Source organism: Salvelinus namaycush, chromosome 20 (genome assembly GCF_016432855.1).
Source record: "Salvelinus namaycush isolate Seneca chromosome 20, SaNama_1.0, whole genome shotgun sequence".
In the NCBI taxonomy this organism is placed as follows: domain Eukaryota; kingdom Metazoa; phylum Chordata; class Actinopteri; order Salmoniformes; family Salmonidae; genus Salvelinus; species Salvelinus namaycush.
This window is the reverse complement of record NC_052326.1, coordinates 4,201,558-4,222,020: the sequence shown is the minus strand read 5'-3', so window position 1 is coordinate 4,222,020 and position 20,463 is coordinate 4,201,558. Positions and strand designations below refer to the sequence as shown.

The window sequence follows — 20,463 nt, the reverse complement described above, 5'->3', positions numbered from 1 at the left end:
TTAGAGAGAGAAAAAAATTAATCCCCAACTCAAAGTTGTATCTCAAACAGACTGTTTAAAAAATGCTTGCTATTTCCTCATAGAACATGTCATGTTGGCTCATTGGCTGAGCTGGCCAATCAGCGGGCTACTTGCATGAATATTTGAGAAGGGGGGGGGGGGGGGTTATTTAAGATACTCTTTGAAGAGGTAGGGTTTCAGATGTTTTCGGAAGATGGGAAGGGACTCTGCTGTCCTAGCTTCAGGGGGAACCTGGTTCTACCATTGGGGTGCCAGGACAGAGAAGAGCTTGGACTGGGCTGAGCGCAAGAGACCAGAGGTGGCAGAACGGAGTGCTGTGGTTGGGGTGTAGAGTTTGAGCATGGCCTGACGGTAGGGAGGGGCAGTTGCTCTTGCTGCTCCGTATGCAAGTACAATGGTCTTGTGGACCATCCAAACCCATAAAAGCTGCATTTTTAGCAAGGCCCAATGCAGTGGTTTTTAGCTCACTATCAAATCATTTCTGAGTAACAATTACTGTGACTTTTCAATTAAAATTGTCAAAAAGAGCTTCTTAGCAAGCGCAATTTCTCAAGCAAGAATTTTGCTAGGAGTGGAGGGGAAAACTGAAAACTAGCTCTTATTGGCAGAGTTTTCAAACTCCCTTATTGGTCTGTTAACTAATTTACCACCTGGCAATGTCACCAGGCAGGCTAAAGCTCCATCCCACCAAAAAAGCATGATATTTCAAGAGGTCTTTTCAAACAGCTCTTACACTAAAAGGGCATTCTCTTTTCCACAGTATTATTCCAACCTCGTAGTGTGGAAATATATAACACAGGAAAATCTACATTTAGACTGCACTGGGCCTACAAGTACCTTTTTTTATGGGCAGAACTATTTAGCTCATATTGTAATTTAATTATAGGTCAAATTTCATAGAAATCTGGGAACACTGGACAGTTACTTTAAAACGTGTCAAACTCCAGTCCTTGAGGGCCAAGTTCTGCTTGTCTTCACTCCTCCCTTGTACTTGATTGATCAATTAAGGTCATTGATTAGTTAAGAACTAGTTAAGTACTCACCTCACCTGGTTGTGTAGGCCTTAATTGTACAAGAATGAAAATAAAAAACATCAGACACATGGCTCCGGGAATTTAGTTTGACACCCTTGTCTTTACAGGGATACTTCAGGATCTTGGCAATTAAGCACTGTCTAGTTCCACAGAGTCAGATGAAGCCGTGGGTACTATTTTTGTCTCAGCGTGCAGTTTGAAGTTAGTTGCTAACTAGCGTTAGCACAATTGCTAACTAATGTAACCGCAATGACGAAGTCTATGGTAACTGCCAGCATGCCAGTAGATACCATAGACTTCCAGTCATTGTGCTAATGCTAGTTAGCATTTGCTCGCCAAACTACCTTTAACCGCCTTCATACTGGATGTAGAAAGACACACATGATATCCATCCATGAGTTTGTTAATCTGGGGAAGTAGTTAAAGGGCTTCATTGCCAAAATCTCAAAGTAACTCTAGGGATCACTTCACTCAAATGTTTTTTTTATTTAAAGTATTTAGTAGGCCACTGTTGATATGGTCCCAAACATGTTACATTACAGCAGTAAAATTGTCAAGATGGAGCACTGTATATAATTCTGTTCATAAATTGTATCTGTGTTTGTGTTGAGAGTGGAATAAATCGTGTACTGTCACAAGGCCCACTTTCAATCCCACAATAGATGCTAGTGGCAAACATGCCTACTGTAAGGCTAAGAGAGTCTTTGTTTCTTGTGTGTTACAAGCTAGCCTACCGCTAAACCTACATTTGTCTTGTTTTTATAATGCGGTTTAATGGAAAGTTATTGACTGAGTTCATATAAGTTCTCTGAACATGAATTATATATGTTTTAAATGTCATTATGTATACAGCCTTGTTTTATTTTCGGTCTCCATAAATCAGGCAGAGTAATCATATAGGGTGCTCATCAAATAAGTTGTTTACTTCGTCATGTTTGAAAGAAGAGGGAATGCTGGGGGTTCTAACGAGTCCACGGATTGAGAAGGGCCTAGTATACAGCACTGGGGTGAAGTGGTGGGTTGTTGGGGACAGACATGACAACCTAGGGCATGGTGTGAACTAAATTGGCCTGAAAGATGCCTTTGTGTCTGTTAGAGAAAGCCGATGGAAAGAGCTGATGAATTGCGATGCAAAGCAAGTTGGGACTTACCAGTCATTCAGTATTCATACATGCCTATTTTGGTTTGCTTCCTTTCAAAGTCACTGAGTGTGCTTCTGGATTGAACTTTTTGAATATTATGCATTACACCTACTTTTTGTGTACCAAGCTGTTGGGTATAAGGCAATATTAGCCACTTGGTTCACTATTGGATTTACATGCAAAGGTAAGTACTAGTTATTTTTTATCAATTGTGCGAGGTGACACGTGGTGTGTAATAAATTAAGTATTTGAGCCATTATGCTTATCTAGGTTTGCTGGACTTGCTTTATTGTGGTTTGACATAAGATGGGGAAAGCAGGAAGGTAGTTCTCACACTCTTGAAATGAAGCAGTCAACCGGATTGTTACCTAAAGCAGTAAGCTACACTATATATACAAAAATATGTGCACATCCCTTCAAATTAGTGGATTCAGCTATTTCAGCCACATGTATAAAATCAAGCACACAGCCATGCAATCTCCATAGCCAATTATTGGCAGTAGAATGGCCTGAGTGAAGAGCTCTGACTTTCAACGTTGCACCATCATAGGATGGATCAGCCGCAAAGTGGTAGGCCACACAAGCTCACAGTACGGGACCACCGAGTGCGTAGCGTGTAAATATCCTCAGCTGCAACACTCACTACCGAGTTCCAAACTGCCTCAGGAAGCAACGTTAGGACAAAAGATTATCATTTGCAATGCTAAGTGTTGGCTGGAGATTCTGTGCTTCCAACTTTGTGGCAACAGTTTGGGGAAGGCCCTTTCCTGTTTCAGCATGACAATGCCCCCGTGCGCAAAGCGAGGTCCAAACAGAAATGGTTTGTTGAGATCGGTGTCAAAGAACTTGACTGACCTGCACATACATATCCCTGGCCTCAACCCCATTTAACACTTTTGGGAGGAATTGGAACACTGACTGTGAGCCAGGCCTAATCGCCCGACATCAGTGCCTGACCTCAGTAATGCTCTTGTGGATGGATGAATGGAAGCAAGTCCCCGCAGCAATGTTTTAACATCAATCAATCAAATGTATTTATAAAGCCCTTCTTATAACAGCCTATGTCACACAGTGCTGTACAGAAAACCAGAAAAACCCCAAACGGCAAGCAATGCGGGTGTAGAAGCACGGTGGCTAGGAGAAACTCTCTAGAAAGGCCAAAACCTAGGAAGAAACCTAGAGAGGAACCAGGCTATGAGGGGTGGCCAGTCCTCTTCTGGCTGTGCCGGGTGGAGATTATAACAGAACATGGCCAAGATGTTCAAATGTTCATAAATGACCAGCATGGTCAAATAATAATAATCACAGTGGTTGTCGAGGGTGCAACAGGTCAGCACCTCAGGAGTAAATGTCAGCTGGCTTTTAGCCGATCATTGAGAGTACCTCTACCGCTCCTGCTGTCAATAGAGAGTTGAAAACAGCAGGTCTGGGACAAGGTAGCACATCCAGTGAACAGGTCAGGGTTCCATACCTGCAGGCAGAACAGTTGAAACTGGAGCAGCAGCACGACCAGGTGGACTGGGGACAGCAAGGAGTCATCAGGCCAGGCAGTCCTGAGGCATGGTCCTAGGGCTCAGGTCCTCCGAGAGAGCATACTTAAATTCACACAGGACACTGGATAAGACAGGAGAAATACTCCAGATAAAACAGACTGACCCTAGCCCCCCGACACAAACTATTGCAGCATAAATACTGGAGGCTGAGACAGGAGGGGTCGGGAGACACTGTGGCCCCGGCCGTCAGATACCCCCGGACAAGGCCAAACAGGCAGGATATAACCCCACCCACTTTGCCCAAGCACAGCCCCCACACCACTAGAGGGATATCTTCAACCACCAACTTACTATCCTGAGACAAGGCTGAGTATGGAAAGTATGGACACGAAGAGTGGAAAGCCTTCTCAGAAGAGTGGAGGCTGATATAGCAACAAAGGGGGACCAACTCCATGTTAAAATTTCACATTTACATTTTAGTCATTTAGAAAACACTCTTATCCAGAGCGACTTACTCTGGATAAGACACACTTATCCAGAGTGCATACATTTTTTGTTAATGCCCATGATTTTGGAGTTTGGTGAGCAGGTGTCCACATACTTTTGGTCATGTAGTGTGTATCAAATATTGCCATAGCTGGTATTTGTTGATATAATAGAGGGCCACACAATCCTAAATCCTGATTGAATCTGACATGGGACACTAGGACAGCCTTCTGCAGAATAAGCCACGGTTCCATCACTTCCAACTGACACTGGATTTCAAATGGGGATTTTTTTTCCATTAAATTATTTTCCTTATGTGTCGTTCCCTATTAGAAGTCTCAATCAAATCTACAATGAAATAAATGTATAAATGTAACAAAGTGTTGGTCCCATGTTTCATGAACTGAAATAAAAAATCCCAGCATGATCATTACAGAGGTGCACCTTGTGCCGGGGACAAAAAAAAGGTCACTTTAAAGTGTGCAGTTTTGTTACACAACAGAATGCTACAGATGTCTCAAGTTTTGAGGGAGCATGCAATTGGCATGCTGACTGCAGGAATGTCCACCAGAGCTGTTGCCAGAGAACTTAACGTCATTTTTGAGAATTTGGCAGTATGTCCAACCGGCCTCACAACCATAGACCACTTTCATGGCGTCATGTGGGGGAGCGGTTTTCCGATGTCAACGTTGTGAACAGAGTGCACCATGGTGGCGGTGGGGTTATGGTATTGGCAGGCATAAGCTACGGACAACAAACTCAATTAGCATTTTATCTAAGACAAGTTTAATGCACAAAAATACCTAGATGAGATCCTGAGGCCCGTTGTGAAGCTCATTTTTTTAAGGTATCTGACCATGGATGCATATCTGTATTCCCAGTCATGTGAAATCCCAAAATTAGGGCCTTGTGAATTTATTTCAATTGATATATACAGTTGAAGTTGGAAGTTTACATACACTTATGTTGAGTCATTTAAACTAATTTTTAAACCACTCCACAAATTTCTTGTAAACAAACTATAGTTTTGGCAAGTCGGTTAGGAAATCTACTTTGTGCATGACACAAGTCATTTTTCCAACAATTGTTTACAGACAGATTATTTTACTTATAATTCACAGTATCGCAATTCCAGTGGGTCAGAAGTTTACATACACTAAGTTGACTGTGCCTTTAAACAGCTTGGAAAATTCCAGAAAATGATGTCATGGCTTTAGAAGCTGCTGATAAGCTAATTGACATAATTTGAGTCAATTGGAGGTGTACCTGTGGATTTATTTCAAGGCCTACCTTCAAACTCAGTGCCTCTTTGCTTGACGTCATGGGAAAATCAAAAGAAATCAGCCAAGACCTCAGAAAAAAATTGTTGACCTCCACAAGTCTGGTTCATCCTTGGGAGCAATTTCCAAAGGTACCACTTTCACCTGTACATACAATAGTACGCAAGTATAAACACCATGGGACCACGCAGCTGTCATACTGCTCAGGAAGGAGACACGTTCTGTCTCCTAGAGATGAACATGCTTTGGTGCGAAAAGTGCAAATCAATCCCAGAACAACAGCAAACGATCGTGTGAAGACGATGGTGTAAACGGGTACAAAAGTATCTATATCCACAGTAAAAGGAGTCCTATATCGACATAACCTGAAAGGCTGCTCAGCAAGGAAGAAGCCACTGCTCCAAAACCGCCATTGACAAGCCAGACTACGGTTTGCAACTGCACATGGGGACACAGATTGTACATTTTGGAGAAATGTCCTCTGTTCTGATGAAACAAAAATAGAACTGTTTGGTCTTAATGACCATCGTTATGTTTGGAGGAAAAATGGGGATGCTTGCAAGCTGAAGAACACCATCCCAACTGTGAAGCACGGGGGTGGCAGCGTCATGTTGTGGGGGTCCTTTGCTGTAGGAGCGACTGGTGCACTTCACAAAATAGATGGCTTCATGAGGAAGGAAAATGATGTGGATATATTGAAGCAACATCTCAAGACATCAGTCAGGAAGTTAAAGCTTGGTCGCAAATGGGTCTTCCAAATGGACAATGACCCCAAGCATACTTGCAAAGTTGTGTCAAAATGGCTTAAGGACAACAAAGTCAAGGTATTGGAGTGGCCATCACAAAGCCCTGACCTCAATCCTATAGAACATTTGTGGGCAGAACTTAAAAAGCGTGTGCGAGCAAGGAGGCCTACAAACCTCTGTTACACCAGCTCTGTCAGGAGGAATGGGTGAAAATTCACCCAACTTATTGTGGGAAGCTTTTGGAAGGCTACCCAAAACATTTGACCGAAGTTAAACAATTTAAAGGCAATGCTACCAAATACTAATTGAGTGTATATAAACTTCTGACCCACTGGGACTGTGATGAAAGAAATAAAAGCTGAAATAAATCACTCTACTATAATTCTGACATTTCACATTCTTACAATAAAGTAATGATCCCATCTGACCTAAAACAGGTAATTTTTACTAGGATTAAATGTCAGGAATTGTGAACATCTGAGTTTACATACACCTGAGCCAAATACATTTATTCTTCAGACTTTTACTGTAAACTGTAACTTTTGGAATTGTTGCGTTTTATTAATTTTGTTCAGTATACATTGTGCAATGTTTCCAACAATGTTTAATGTCTGTTTATTGAGCGAAGTTGATAGGCCTACAATACTAGAAGGTTTGCTGTATTGGGTTGTAAAATGGCTACATAATTATTATTGAGAAAAATAATTCGCCTCCTCAGTAATGCAGTGAAAGGCTAACACTACAGTATTGCTTGTATTTCATGAACTTAATTCCTATACTTATTTGTAAAGTAATTGATGTGCTAAACTTGCTGCACTGTCTGTTGCCCTGTATCATTAGAGCTGAATAGACCAACTGTCCAAGGATATGTGCAGAAATGTATGTATAGCTATCAAATGTATACTGTAGGTGTGGAGAAATGGATGTGTGGGAATGTTAGTAGGCCTACATAGGAAATGCAGCCTTGCTATATACAGAAAGTGAATTGTTTGCCCATTGTGTGTGGTATAACATAACACTAACTGTTATTTGTAAGTATGAATATTGTCCTTTATTGAAATGTGATAAGATTGTTTTTAACATTTAGACGAGTAGTAGTGCAGAAATTTGTAGTTTCACGTTCTCTGTTATTTGTATTAATGATTTTGATAAGGACCGAATTAATTTGCAAATTCGCAAAGCATGAGTGATCCAACAATAAAATAAATATTGTGCAGTTACGCATACATTTGTATCTGGTTTAGTATCTACGTTTCCAACGGTGATTATGGCTGTTTATTGAGCGGAGTTTATACGTTAACATTGTATACCAGAACATCGGCTGTATCGGCTAATTGTAAAAGGCTACATTGGTATTATCTCTAGGGGTGCAACAAAATATTTGAGTGCAGCCTGAATAAGGTATGTGTGTGTGTGTGTGTGTGTGTGTGTGTGTGTGTAGTCACTTCCTGCACTGGGGGCACAGCGTGAGTCACGTTGCCTCTTGTCCAATAGGAACGTTTTTATGCTGGCGGCTTATCCAATTGTTGAGCTATCATGCTCACTTGACCATCTGCCACACCTTTTTGTCAGATAGCAAATTTAGTAAATCTTAGCTCGACTCGACATTTATATCGCGTTACGGCAGAGTGTAGTTTAGAGTTGCATGGCAAGTACAACTGTTTCTTAGGTCACCCGATATATTGCCGTTTCGTGCGACAAGGTAATATTTGTAACATTTGCCTACTTATATTTCTAAAGTTAACCAAAGCTTGATTTGAGTTTGAAGAGACACATCCGGTGATTGTTCTTTTATGGGCGTTCATGTGCCCATGGAATTCTTGTCAGTCTCTTCAAAATGGGTTTTTGATGAAAAATGGTTGTTGCCTTCATAGAAAGCTCTCTCTCCTCCAAGTCGAGTCTTTACTGTAAAATACGCACTTGGTAGGTTGCATGCAAGGTGTCTGGTTCAATGACAAGTTGACAGATGTGAACTAGTAGGAAGTAGGCTACCTGTCCAGTTTTAATTGTCCCTGTGCTTATCAGGGTGAGAAGCGTTTATTCGCAAAATTGCGATTTTACTGAGTAGTGTACGTTAAAGCTTAGCCTGGGATATGGGAAGCTATTTTAATGGTCATTTCAATTCATCATTTTATTTTTTGTATTTAACCTTTATTTAACTAAGCAAGTCCAGTTAAGAACAAATTCTTATTTACAATGATGGCCCACACCGGCCAAACCCAGATGACTTTGGGCCAATTGTGTGCTGCTCTATGACAGTGGAAACGCGTTCTCTGGAGTGATGAATCACGCTTCACCATCTGGCAATCCGACGGGTGAATCTGGGTTTGGCGGATGCCAGGTGAACGATACCTGCACGACTGCATAGTGCCAACTGTAAAGTTTGGTGGAGGAGGAATAATCGTCTGGGGCTATTTTTCATGGTTGGGGCTAGGCCCCTTATTTCCAGTGAAGATAAATCTTAATGCTACAGCAGACAATGACATTCTAGATGATTCTGTGGTTCCAACTTTGTGGCAACAGTTTGGGGAAGTCCTTTTCCTGTTTCAGCATGCCAATGCATCTGTGCACATAGGGAGCTCCATACAGAAATGGTTTGTCTGCATAGAGCCCTGACCTCAACCCCATCAAACACCTTTGGGATGAATTGGAATGCCGACTGCGAGCCAGGCCTAATTGCCAAACATCAGTGCCCGACCTCACTAACGTTCTTGTGGCTGAATGGAAGCAAGTCCCTGCAGCTATGTTCTGTTATAGCAGCAAAGGGGGGACCAACTCCATATTAATGCCCATGATTTTGGAATGAGATGTTCGACGAGCAGGTGTCTACATACTATCTATGAATTTGAGAGGATTTTCCTTTCCCTGGCCCTATCCCTCAGCTTTATACCAAAACAAGTGGCAGGGGCCCTATTGTTTATAATTGCATAGAAGACTGTGGCTTTAATATACAGTCATCATAGATCCATTTTTTTTCCTCCCCTGTGTTTTTCAGATGGATACTCAATGTGTGTCAAAAGTAGAGCTTTCCATCTCATGCAGCAATCTCCTCGACAAAGACGTTGGATCCAAGTCCGACCCCCTCTGCGTGATGCTGCAGAGCATCGGGGATGACAAGTGGACCGAGGTAGGGAGAAAGCACTAACTAATTCAAACATCTAATAATTGTTCATGTATATAATGAAATGGCCTATGGTTTGTTCATGAAGATGCCTTCTGTCTCACTATACAGTTGGACCGCACGGAGAGGGTGAAGAACTGCCAGGACCCTGAGTTCTCCAAGAAGCTGCTCCTGGACTACCACTTTGAGAAAGTGCAGACGTTGAAGCTGGGTGTCTATGACATAGACAACAAGTCTGTTCATCTGAATGATGATGACTTCCTGGGGGGTTTTGAGTGCACACTGGGACAGGTTAGGATAAAAGAAAGTGTTAACCAATTATTCTCACATCATTTTGTCCTTGTGTTGAATCTTTTATTTTCTCAGGTATTAACTTAACCAGTCGATGATGCTGAGGGGAGGACAGCTCATAATATTGGCCGGAACGGAGCAAATGGAATGGCATCAAACACATGGAAACCATGTTTTTGATGTATTTCATACCGTTCCGCTCCAGCCAATACCACGAGCCCGTCCTCCCACATTAAGGTGCCACCAACCTCCTGTGAACTTAACCCAATGTTGTTTTGGAATTTCTTTACGTATGGTGGTGTGCCTCCAACGAACAACCATTTGCCTTTCAGATTGTGTCCAGCAAGAAGCTTACCAGACCTCTACAAATGAAGAAGGGTAAGCCTGCAGGCAAAGGCACCATTACTGTAAGTATTTAAGTGGCTGTGTAAATGTAAAATGGTCCCACTTATGTAAATTTTGTGATAACAACCATAAGGCTAATGCAAACAGTGTCTTGAGATGATCGTATGAATTCCCTAATTTGTGCTTTATTGTGTGTGTTAAAGATTACTGCTGAGGAGATAAAGGATAACAGGGACATAGTGCTGGAGTTGGAGGCTAAAGGCCTGGATAAGAAGGTACAATAAATGTTCTACATTTATTAAGGAGTAATAAACAGTTTTCTAAATTCTCTTCCGCCCATTATTCATCTGCCAGTGCTCCTATTTGTCTCTCTCTCTCTTGCAGGACTTGTTTGGGAAATCTGATCCATTCCTAGAGTTCTTTAAGCAAGAAGATGATGGCAAGTGGCAGCTGGTTCACAGAACAGAGGTACTTATCACAGTATTTGTTTGTCTTAAGTACCCAGTGGCTACCGTTGACTGGAGGTGTCGAAAGAAATGGGGGTGTAGAATACAGGTGTATCGAATGCGCAAATGTAATTGGTCTGACTTTGTCAGTTCTTGCCAGCGAGGGCAGAGATTTGTGGAGACCAGGCTTGTAGAGAAAGGCGCATCAAAATAAAGTTGTGGAAACTCAGAATGAACTTGTCATAAAATCACTCATACTGTGGGAAAACAAGCATGTAAATTAGCACTGACCCCAATTAGTTGACTGGTTGATATACAGTACCAGTCAAAGTTTGGACACAGCTACTCATTCAAGGGTTTTTCTTTATTTTGTGACAATTTTCTACATTGTTGAATAATAGTGAAGACATCAGAACTATGAAATAACACACAGAATCATGTAGTAACCAAAAAAGTGTTAAACAAATCCAAAAAGATTTTATATTTGAGATTCTTCAAAGTAGCTACCCTTTGCATACTCTTGTCATTCTCTCAACCAACTTCATGAGGTAGTCAACTGGAATGCATTTAAATTAACGGGTGTGCCTTGTTGATTTGTGGAATTTCTTTCCTTAAAGCGTTTGAGCCAATCAGTTGTGTTGTAACAAGGTTGGGGTGGTATACAGAAGATTGCCCTATTTGGTAAAAGACCAAGTCCATATTATGGCAAGAACAGCTCAAATAAGCAAAGAGAAATGACAGTCCACCATTACTTTAACACATGAAAGTCAGTCAATCAGAAAATGTCAAGAACTTTGAAAGTTTCTTCAAGTGCAGTCTCAAAAACCATCAAGCGCTATGATGAAACTGGCTCTCATGAGGACCGCCACTGGAAAGGAAGACCCAGAGTTCCTCTGCTGCAGAGGATAACTTCATTAGAGTTACCAGCCTCAGAAATTGCAGCCCAAATGAATGCTTCAGAGTTCAAGTAACAGACATCTCAACATCAACTGTTCAGAGGTGATGTGCGTGAATCAGGCCTTCATGGTCGAATTGCTGCAAAGAAACCACAACTAAAGGACACCAATAAGAAGAAAGGGCTTGCTAGGGCCAAGAAACACGAGCAATGGACATTAGACCCCAGGAAATCTGTCCTTTTGGTCTGATGAGTCGAAATATGAGATTTTTGGTTCCAACCGCCGTGTCTTTGTAAGACGCAGAGTACGTGAACGGATGATCTCCGCATGTGTGGTTACCACCGTGAAGCATGGAGGAGGAGGAGGTGTGATTGTGTGGGGGTGCTTTGCTAGTGATACTGTCTGTGATGTATTTAGAATTGAAGGCACACTTAACCAGCATGGCTACCACAGCATTCTGCAGCGATACACCATCCCATCTGGTTTGTGCTTAGTGGGGCTATCATTTTTTTTTTTTTTTTACAGGACAATGACCCAACACACCTCCACAATCAATTGTGGCCTCCACAATCACCCGACCTCAACCCAGTTGAGATGATTTTGAATGAGTAGGACCGCAGAGTGAAGGAAAAGCAGCCAACAAGTGCTCAGTGTATGTGGGAACTCCTTCAAGACTGAAAAGCATTCCAGGTTAAGCTGGTTGAGAGAATGCCAAGAGTGTGCAAAGGGTGGCTACTTTAAAGAATCTCAAATGTAAAATATATTTTGATTTGTTTAACACTTGTGTATTATTTCATAGTTTTAATGTCTTCACTTATTCTACAATGTAGGAAATAGTAAAATTAAGAAAAACCCTTGAAAGAGCAGGTGTGTACAAACTTTTGACTGGTACTGTGTGCATATATATATATATATATCTGAACTAATGCATTGCAGAAGCCTAGACTAAAAGCCAATTTTTGTTCGGTTCGAAAATGTGGACGGAGGCTCCATATGGAGGGTGTGACGCAATTGTGGAGCCTCTAGAGGCATGCGGAGGCCAAATCAAACTCTTTACCGCATTGCCATGCACCTCCTAAATTGTGTAACAATGTGGAGGGCTCTGTATAGCTCCGCATTGACATGATTGGTTGACGGTAGTTGGGGGCGGTACATCCTGTATAAACTCACTTCCTTGACAACAGCTCAGCACTGCTCCGCGAAGCACAAGTAGTATGAATGCCCTGACTTCTGCTTAGGCCATACCACCGTAAATGCTGCATGGCCAATGCAGATGTCCGATTGACCATGCGCCCAGAATGCACTTCTCTCTCCAGAATGCGCTCTCTCCCGCCAATTTGTGCACATTCATTGTTTAATAACTTTGTAGTGTGATTTGTTTGCATTTCATTGTTAGTGTATATCAATTACCCATTACAAATATCACCAGTCGTACATTTACTGTTAATTCCTGTAATTTGTAATCTACAATGTTTGCTACTTTGGTTATGGTCATTTATTTTAATGCATTCAATATTATTATTATTATTATTATTATTATAATTAGTCTTCCTGTTCTCATTGTCTGAGTGGACACATTGTTTGCAGAGTGCAGAACCTATGCCACACTTGTGAGAAACAAGTTTGGTTTTATTTCATTTAATTTACAAGTTCTGTCAATTTAGTCATTGTCTTTTTGTTTGGAGCGCTCCTGTCAATGTTGATGCATAGAAGTAGGCCTATAGGCTACCTGACCTGCACGCAAATGTCGGCATATAAATGTGCCCATTTGAGGATCTGATAGTGTTTCTGGTTGGCTTACCTGTGGAGCTTCTCAAAGTAATGTTTTCTTCACCTCAACCAGCAAACAAACAAAGTCTGTTTTTACATCCATTGAGAATTACAATAGTTCCTCAATTTGAAAACTCTTTTCGATAACCACTCAGCGAGAAAGTGAAACATGTCGAGCCCTGATCCAGTGGAAACGTCATAAAATAGGCGTCTTATCAGTGCATGATTTGGACTGAAATAGGTTCCGGTACTCATTTTGGGTGCTGGTACTGTTTTTATATTTAGGTGCAGGAGCTCCACAATACTTTTTAGCTAATATTCTATAAGAGGCTTCGATGAGCTCCTGCCAAATTCAAGCATGGATTCTTATCCCTTGAGCAAACAGCCTACAGCTGTGTCTGTCCAGAGCTCACTGGCATGCTAAACTGAGGGCACAGAATATTTTATGTGATGTTGCAAGTTCGCTAGTGCAAGCTTCAGGCTGGACCCAAGTTAATAGTTGATACAACGTTTCAAGTTCTTTGCAGACAGGCCATGTATAGCTAATGTGATTTATAGGATGTTTATTTTCATCAGGATATTTTCTACTTGCAGGCTGCAATGTATTTCTTTGGCTTTATGTAGGCTATCTTTACATAGTTGGCAATATAAGTTACTTTTTAGGTATTTCATTTTTGATAGAATTTTGATTATCCTCATGACAATGATTTTGAGATGTTATTATACATTTTAATTAAACTGTTTCACGAAAATGTGCATATGAATACCGTAACTGGCACGCAGATCGGTAGAAATGGTAAGATAAATTGGCGTTCACATGAGGAAGGTTGCCGACTCCTCATGTAGCCTATTACTGGCAACTTCTGGAGAGTAATGGCAAGAGTCTGTGAAAGCCAACAGGAGCAGTAGGATGGTTAAGGTTTTTTCTTCTGGTTATCTAGATCTCTGGCGCCCTCTTGAGGCATCAAACTGTACGCTTAAATGGTCAGACAAGCTCAATGCGTACAGTTGATTTTATTTTATATGGAAAACTACACGTTAAAAAAATGTACAGAAATTGATGGGTCGAAAGAACAGACGACTTTCGGTCGAACAATGTTTTTTTTTTTTTTGTCGGGGCAGCCCAATTTGTAAATGCTCGTACCATAACATGCTTTGGTGTTGTGAACATTTTACATTATCACGTTTCATTGCGGTTGTGTAGGTTACTGTGCCTAATGTTGAAGGTTAAACTTGTCAATGTCCCATTTCTAAACACCAATAGCAAGCTTGCGCAAGGGTAGACCTATTGGTTTGCCTACCGGGCTAGAAGTTTGCTGGCAGAAATAGCCTACCGTCTGATATTAAGACATTAAAATTAGATTACACATCTTCATGTTTCATCACGATTGCGTTTTTTTTTTTTTTTCATGTGAACTCATCCTCTTTAGCAGTCATGCATTTCCTCAAGGAAATTGACTAGGAGACTGAGTAAAATACTCTTCGGATGTTCATGATGAATAGTGTACCGGTAATAATTTGTCATGTTTGCTTTCATAAAAGTTTGAGTTGTGTATGTAATTAAAACTGCTTTTGGCAGTTAGTTAACCTCCATGCATTTCCTAAAGGAGAGGGAACAAAATAGGATACTCTTCTGAGCAGTGATAACAACGTTCAATCAAGAGACCATCCAATAACGGTGCGCTTTCGCCACGCCCATTTCTTTTGATACACTCACTTCTTTCCACCCGCCCATTACTCCGAGACCAATCAGGGACACAGCTACCGATACTGTATTTTTTATTATCTTATTATCTTTCTGATGAAGTTACTTTGACTTGAACGGTGTGCTTGAAACATTCTCTAATAAAGTGGAATTTGTTTTATGGTAAAGCGTATCGTGCCTGACCTTCTAATTTGTCTGTATTGTTATTTTGGCATAGTACAATTTGTAATTTCTATTTGTTGTGACGTGTTGCTCTCAGCCATTTTGTAAAAAAAAACTTTTTTTTTTTTTTAGGTTATCAAGAATAATCTGAGTCCATCATGGAAGAAATTCAGTGTGGCTTTGCAAACATTCTGCAATTGTGACATGAGCAAACCAATCAAGGTAAAAGACCATGGCATTTAGACCACATACCCACCCAAGCAAATCATGTAGAGACCTCCCAAAAAAACTTATGGTGTCCTATAGAACCTGTTGAATGACAGATATTGTGACTACTATGTTATGGAGAAAATGAGAGTTCCTCAAAGTTGTGTGTGCCTTTTTGACTTGACATAACCTACAGCCCTTTTGTTATGTTACTGGCAGGTCACGTGTTACGATAAGGACAAAGACACAAGTTCAGATATTATAGGCGAGTTTACTTGCACAACCGCCCAGCTTTTGCATGCTAAAGACCGTCCAGCGAGCCTAAGGGAACCCCTCTCCGTCCTTTCTTCTCTCTTAAACTCCCTCTCCTGTCCCTCTTTCTTCGCCAGGTCCACTGCTCTGATTATGATAGTGATGGCTCGCATGAACTTATCGGTGTTTTCCAAACTAATGTGTCGGAGCTACAGAAAGCTGGTTTGCCGGTGAGACCATATCTTCCTTTTTCTTCTAGCAATCTTAAACTTTTTGGTTACCTGGGTCCCACTTGACATTAAGTTGTAAAGATACCATGTTACGTGCATTTTTAAAGTTGTCTGTGTAATTATAATTACACAAACTTCACTATTTACAAATTGGGACAGTTTCTGTTTACAATTGAATTATTGTTCTATGTGCCTTTTACAGTATAAATATCATATGTTTTACATTGCGTTTGGAAAGTATTCAGACCCCTTGACTTTTTCCACATTTTGTTACATTACAGCCTTATTCTGAAATGGATGAAATACTTTTTAATGACCAAGAAAACTGTTTTTTAGATAGATTTTAAATAAATGTGCAAACCTAACTGAAATATCACATTTGCATAAGTATTCAGACTCTTTACTCAGTATCTTGTTTTAGCACCTTTGGCATCGATTACAGCCTCGAGTCTTCTTCGGTATGACGTTACAAGCTTGGCACACCTGTATTTGGGGAGTTTATACCATTCTTCTCTAGAAGTCGACCGAATATGATTTTTCAACGCCGATACCGATTATTGGAAGACAAAAAAAGCCGATACCAATTAAATCGGTCGAGAGATATATATATATTTGTAATAATGACAATTACAACAATACTGAATGAATGAATGAATTTTAACTTAATATAATACATCAATAAAATCTATTCAGTCTCAAATAAATAATGAAACATGTTCAATTTGGTTTAAATAATGCAAAAACAAAGTGTTGGAGAAAGTAAAAGTGCAATATGTGCCATGTAAGAAAGCTAACGTTTAAGTTCCTTGCTCAGAACATAAGAAAATATGAAAGCTGGTGGTTCCTTTTAATTATTATAGAAATTATAGGACTATTTCTCTATACTATTTGTATTTCATATACCTTTTGACTATTGGATGTTCTTATAGGCACTATAGTATTGCCAGCCTAACCTCGGGAGTTGATAGGCTTGAAGTCATAAACAGCGCAATGATTGAAGCACAGCGAAGAGCTGCTGGCAAATGCAGGAAAGTGCTGTTTGAATGAATGCTTACGAGCCTGCTGCTGCCTACCACCGCTCAGTCAGACTGCTCTATCAAATATCTAGACTTAATTCTAATTATAATAACACACAGAAATACGAGCCTTAGGTCATTAATATGGTCGAATCCGGAAACTATCATTTCGAAAACAAAACATTTATTCTTTCAGTGAAATATGGAACCGTTCCGTATTTTATCTAACGGGTGGCATCCCTAAGTCTAAATATTGCTGTTACATTGCACATCCTTCAATGTTATGTCATAATTATGTACAATTCTGGCAAATTAATTACGGTCTTTGTTAGGAAGAAATGGTCTTCACACAGTTCGCAACGAGCCAGGTGACCCAAACTGCTGCATATACCCTGACTCTGCTTGCACAGAACGCAAGAGATGTGACACAATTTCCCTAGTTAAAAGAAATGCATGTTAGCAGGCAATATTAACTAAATATGCAGGTTTAAAAAATATATACTTGTGTATTGATTTTAAAGAAAGGCATTGATGTTTAGGTACACATTGGTGCAACAACAGTGCTTTTTTCGCGAATGCGCTTGTTAAATCATCACCCATTTGGGGAAGTAGGCTGTGGTTCGATGATAAAATAAACAGGCACCGCATCGATTATATGCAACGCTGGATAAGCTAGATAACTACACATGGTTGATGATATTACTAGTTTAACTAGTGATTATGTTAAGATTGTTTTTTATAAGATAAGTTTAATGCTAGCTAGTAACTTAACTTGGCTCCTTACTGCACTCGCGTAACAGGTAGTCAGCCTGCCACGCAGTCTCCTCGTGGAGTGCAATGTAATCGGCCATAATCGGTGTCCAAAAATGCTGATTACCGATTGTTATGGAAACTTGAAGTCGGCCCTAATTAATCGGCCATTCCGATTTAATCGGTCGACCTCTATTCTTCTCTGCAGGTCCTCTCAAGTTCTGTCAGGTTGGTTGGGGAGTGTCGCTGCACAGCTATTTTCAGGTCTCTCCAAAGATGTTAGATCGGTATCAATTCCGGCTCTGGCTGGGCCCTTCAAGGACATTTGAGACTTGTCCCGCAGCCACTCCTACATTGTCTTGGCTGTGTGCTTAGGGTTGTTGTCCTGTTGGAAGGTGAACCTTCGCCCCAGTCTAAGCTCCTGAGTGCTCTGGAGAAGTTTTTCATCAAGGATCTCTTTGTACTTTGCTCTGTTCATCTTACCCTCAATCCGACTTGTCTCCCAGTCCCTGCTGCTGAAAAACATCCCCACAGCATGATGCTGCCACCACCATGCTTCACCGTAGGGATGGTGCCAGGTTTCCTCCAGACATGACGCTTGGCATTCAGGCCAAAGAGTTCAATCTTGGTTTAATCAGACCAGAGAATCTTGTTTCTCATGGTCGGAGAGTCCTTTAGGTGCCTTTTGGCAAACTCCAAGCGTGCTGTCATGTGCCTTTTACTGAGGAGTGGCTTCCATCTGGCCACTCTACCATAAAGGCCTGATTGGTGGTGCTGCAGAGATGGTTGTCCTTCTGGAAGGGTCTCCCATCTCCACAGAGGAACTCAAGAGCTCTGTCAGAGTGACCATTGGGTTCTTGGTCACCCCCCTGACCAAGGCCCTTCTCCACCGATTGCTAAGTTTGTCTCGGCAGCTAGCTCTAGGAAGAGTCTCGGTGGTTCCAAACTTCTTCCATTTATGAATGATGGAGGTCACTGTGTTCTTTGGGACTTTCAATGCTTCGGAAATGTTTTGGTACCCTTCCCCAGATCTGTGCCTCGACACAATCCTGTCTTGGAGCTCTACGGACAATTCCTTTGACCTCATGGCTTGGTTTTTGCTCTGACATGCACTGTCAACTGTGGGACCTTATATAGACAGGTGTGTGCCTTTCCAAATCATGTCCAATCAATTGAATTTACCTCAAGTGGACTCCAAGTTGTTCAAACATCTCAAGGATGCTGAATGGAAACAGGATGCACCTGAGCTCAATTTCGAATCTCATAGCAAAGGGTCAGAATACATATGTAAATACATACATGTTAATATATGTATTCATATATTAATTTGCGAAAAGGTATAACCTGTTTTCACTTTGTCATTATGGGGTATTGTGTGTAGATTGATGAGGAACATATTTAAGAATAAGGCTGTAATGTAACAAAATGTAGAAAAAGGGAAGGGGTCTGAATACTTTCCGAATGCACTGTATTAACTACATGTATAAGATCTGAGCAACTTAATGTAAAGGGTTTCCACCTCATTTATCTAATCATGGTGAAGGTAGTTTATTATTTGAGTTAGGTTTATATTAAACCTTTTTTATTGACGTTTAATCAGGTGGAGTTTGACTGTGTCCATCCAGAGAAGCAGAAGAAGAAGAAGAGTTACAAAAACTCTGGAATAATCAGTGTCAAGTGCTGCCAGGTAGGTTATAATTCATTGCACAGTAGCTTATCATTAGCCCTTAGATTTGACCTTCTAAATGTTGTTACTTCTAAAGCTATTTGTAATTTCCCCCTAGATACAGGCACGGTACACATTCCTGGACTATGTCATGGGAGGTTGCCAAATAAATTTTACGGTAAGTGCAAGCTCTTCGGACACAATCAGAAATAATAGGTTGAAGTTGTGCTTATTAGTTAATGTCCAAAACTCAAGCATTATATTTGATGGATTGAAAATGCACTAATGAAGATAAGTTAAAGGGGCAATCCGGGGTTCAAAAAAACACCCCACCATTTGTCTTGGTAAACAGCTGAAGGATGGGGCTTTGGAAATGTAACCACTCTCAAAATCATAGACTGAGTACAGTTTTTGTTTACAATTACATTGATTATAAACAATGGAGTAAAACAAGCTTATATTTTGGGTTCTGATGGGGTATGACAAATGGACTAAGATCGTAAGGTATTTACACTTTATATTCTTTAAAGGGCAATTTCATAATTTTTCAACCTCCTTTTAAGTATCTCCAGCACAATACCAGTGTTTACATATGTGAAAACGGTGCATTTCTACATTGTGCCGAAAAACTATGAAGTTCTACCCGAAGACACCATCAAAAGTTAAAACATTTTAGAAGCACTGTGACATGGGGAGCAAGAAAATACCCTCGCTCTGGCTAGAAACTCGTTGCAGGTTTTGAAAGTCACTGTGTAAGTGGGACCACTGTCTTTCTTTCTTTTAATCCTACCCTGTGAGCTGGTCAGAGGATGGATGGATGGAAGGGAGGGAGGGAGGGAAAGGGGGATATCTAGCCAGTTGTACAACTGAATGCATTCAACTGAAATGTGTCTTCCGCATTAACCCAGTGAGGAAGTCTGCTGATTGTCTTGTGGAGGGCAGCCACTTGACTTCTAACCACAGATCATAGAACCGTGTTGTTTTCACGTATGTAGACACTGGTTTGGTGCTGGAGATAAATAATGAGTATGAAATGTGGCGGAATTGCCCTTTTTTTAAGAATCAATGGCTACATCTTTTAAACATTGCTTATTTTAAATTAGTATTTTATATTTTTTGTGCCAATTGGACTTCATCACTCAGGGTTCCTATATTTCTCTAAGGTGGGCATTGACTTCACTGGGTCGAACGGCGACCCTCGATCCCCACAGTCCCTGCATTACCTGAGTCCTGACGGTCTGAACCAGTACCTGGCGGCCACCTGGTCAGTGGGCCTGGTGGTCCAGGACTATGACACGTAAGAAGAACACTCTTTCTGCTCTGTAGAACGCCCAAGAGGGAAGAGTCCATGAGTAAATGAATAGACGTTCCCATGCTTGTTCAATGAACCATAAACAATTAATG

At 40.9% G+C, this 20,463-nt stretch overlaps 1 protein-coding gene across 2 annotated transcripts in view; it reads left to right on the top strand.

Annotated features, from left to right (window-relative positions):
• Positions 1-20,463, top strand: part of LOC120064978 (copine-3-like) — a 59,380-nt gene that overhangs the window by 12,078 nt on the left and 26,839 nt on the right. The window contains exons 1-11 of one of the 2 annotated variants that reach the window (XM_039015595.1): positions 7,771-7,904; positions 9,198-9,329; positions 9,435-9,614; positions 9,947-10,021; positions 10,163-10,234; positions 10,344-10,427; positions 15,071-15,160; positions 15,535-15,627; positions 18,994-19,080; positions 19,178-19,237; positions 20,223-20,356. In XM_039015595.1, the coding sequence (XP_038871523.1) occupies positions 9,198-9,329; positions 9,435-9,614; positions 9,947-10,021; positions 10,163-10,234; positions 10,344-10,427; positions 15,071-15,160; positions 15,535-15,627; positions 18,994-19,080; positions 19,178-19,237; positions 20,223-20,356 (1,007 nt within the window). In that variant the 5' untranslated portion in view covers positions 7,771-7,904. Of the gene's footprint in view, positions 1-7,770; positions 7,905-9,197; positions 9,330-9,434; positions 9,615-9,946; positions 10,022-10,162; positions 10,235-10,343; positions 10,428-15,070; positions 15,161-15,534; positions 15,628-18,993; positions 19,081-19,177; positions 19,238-20,222; positions 20,357-20,463 lie in introns of those variants that run through there. The other variant, XM_039015596.1, reaches the window with a different exon arrangement.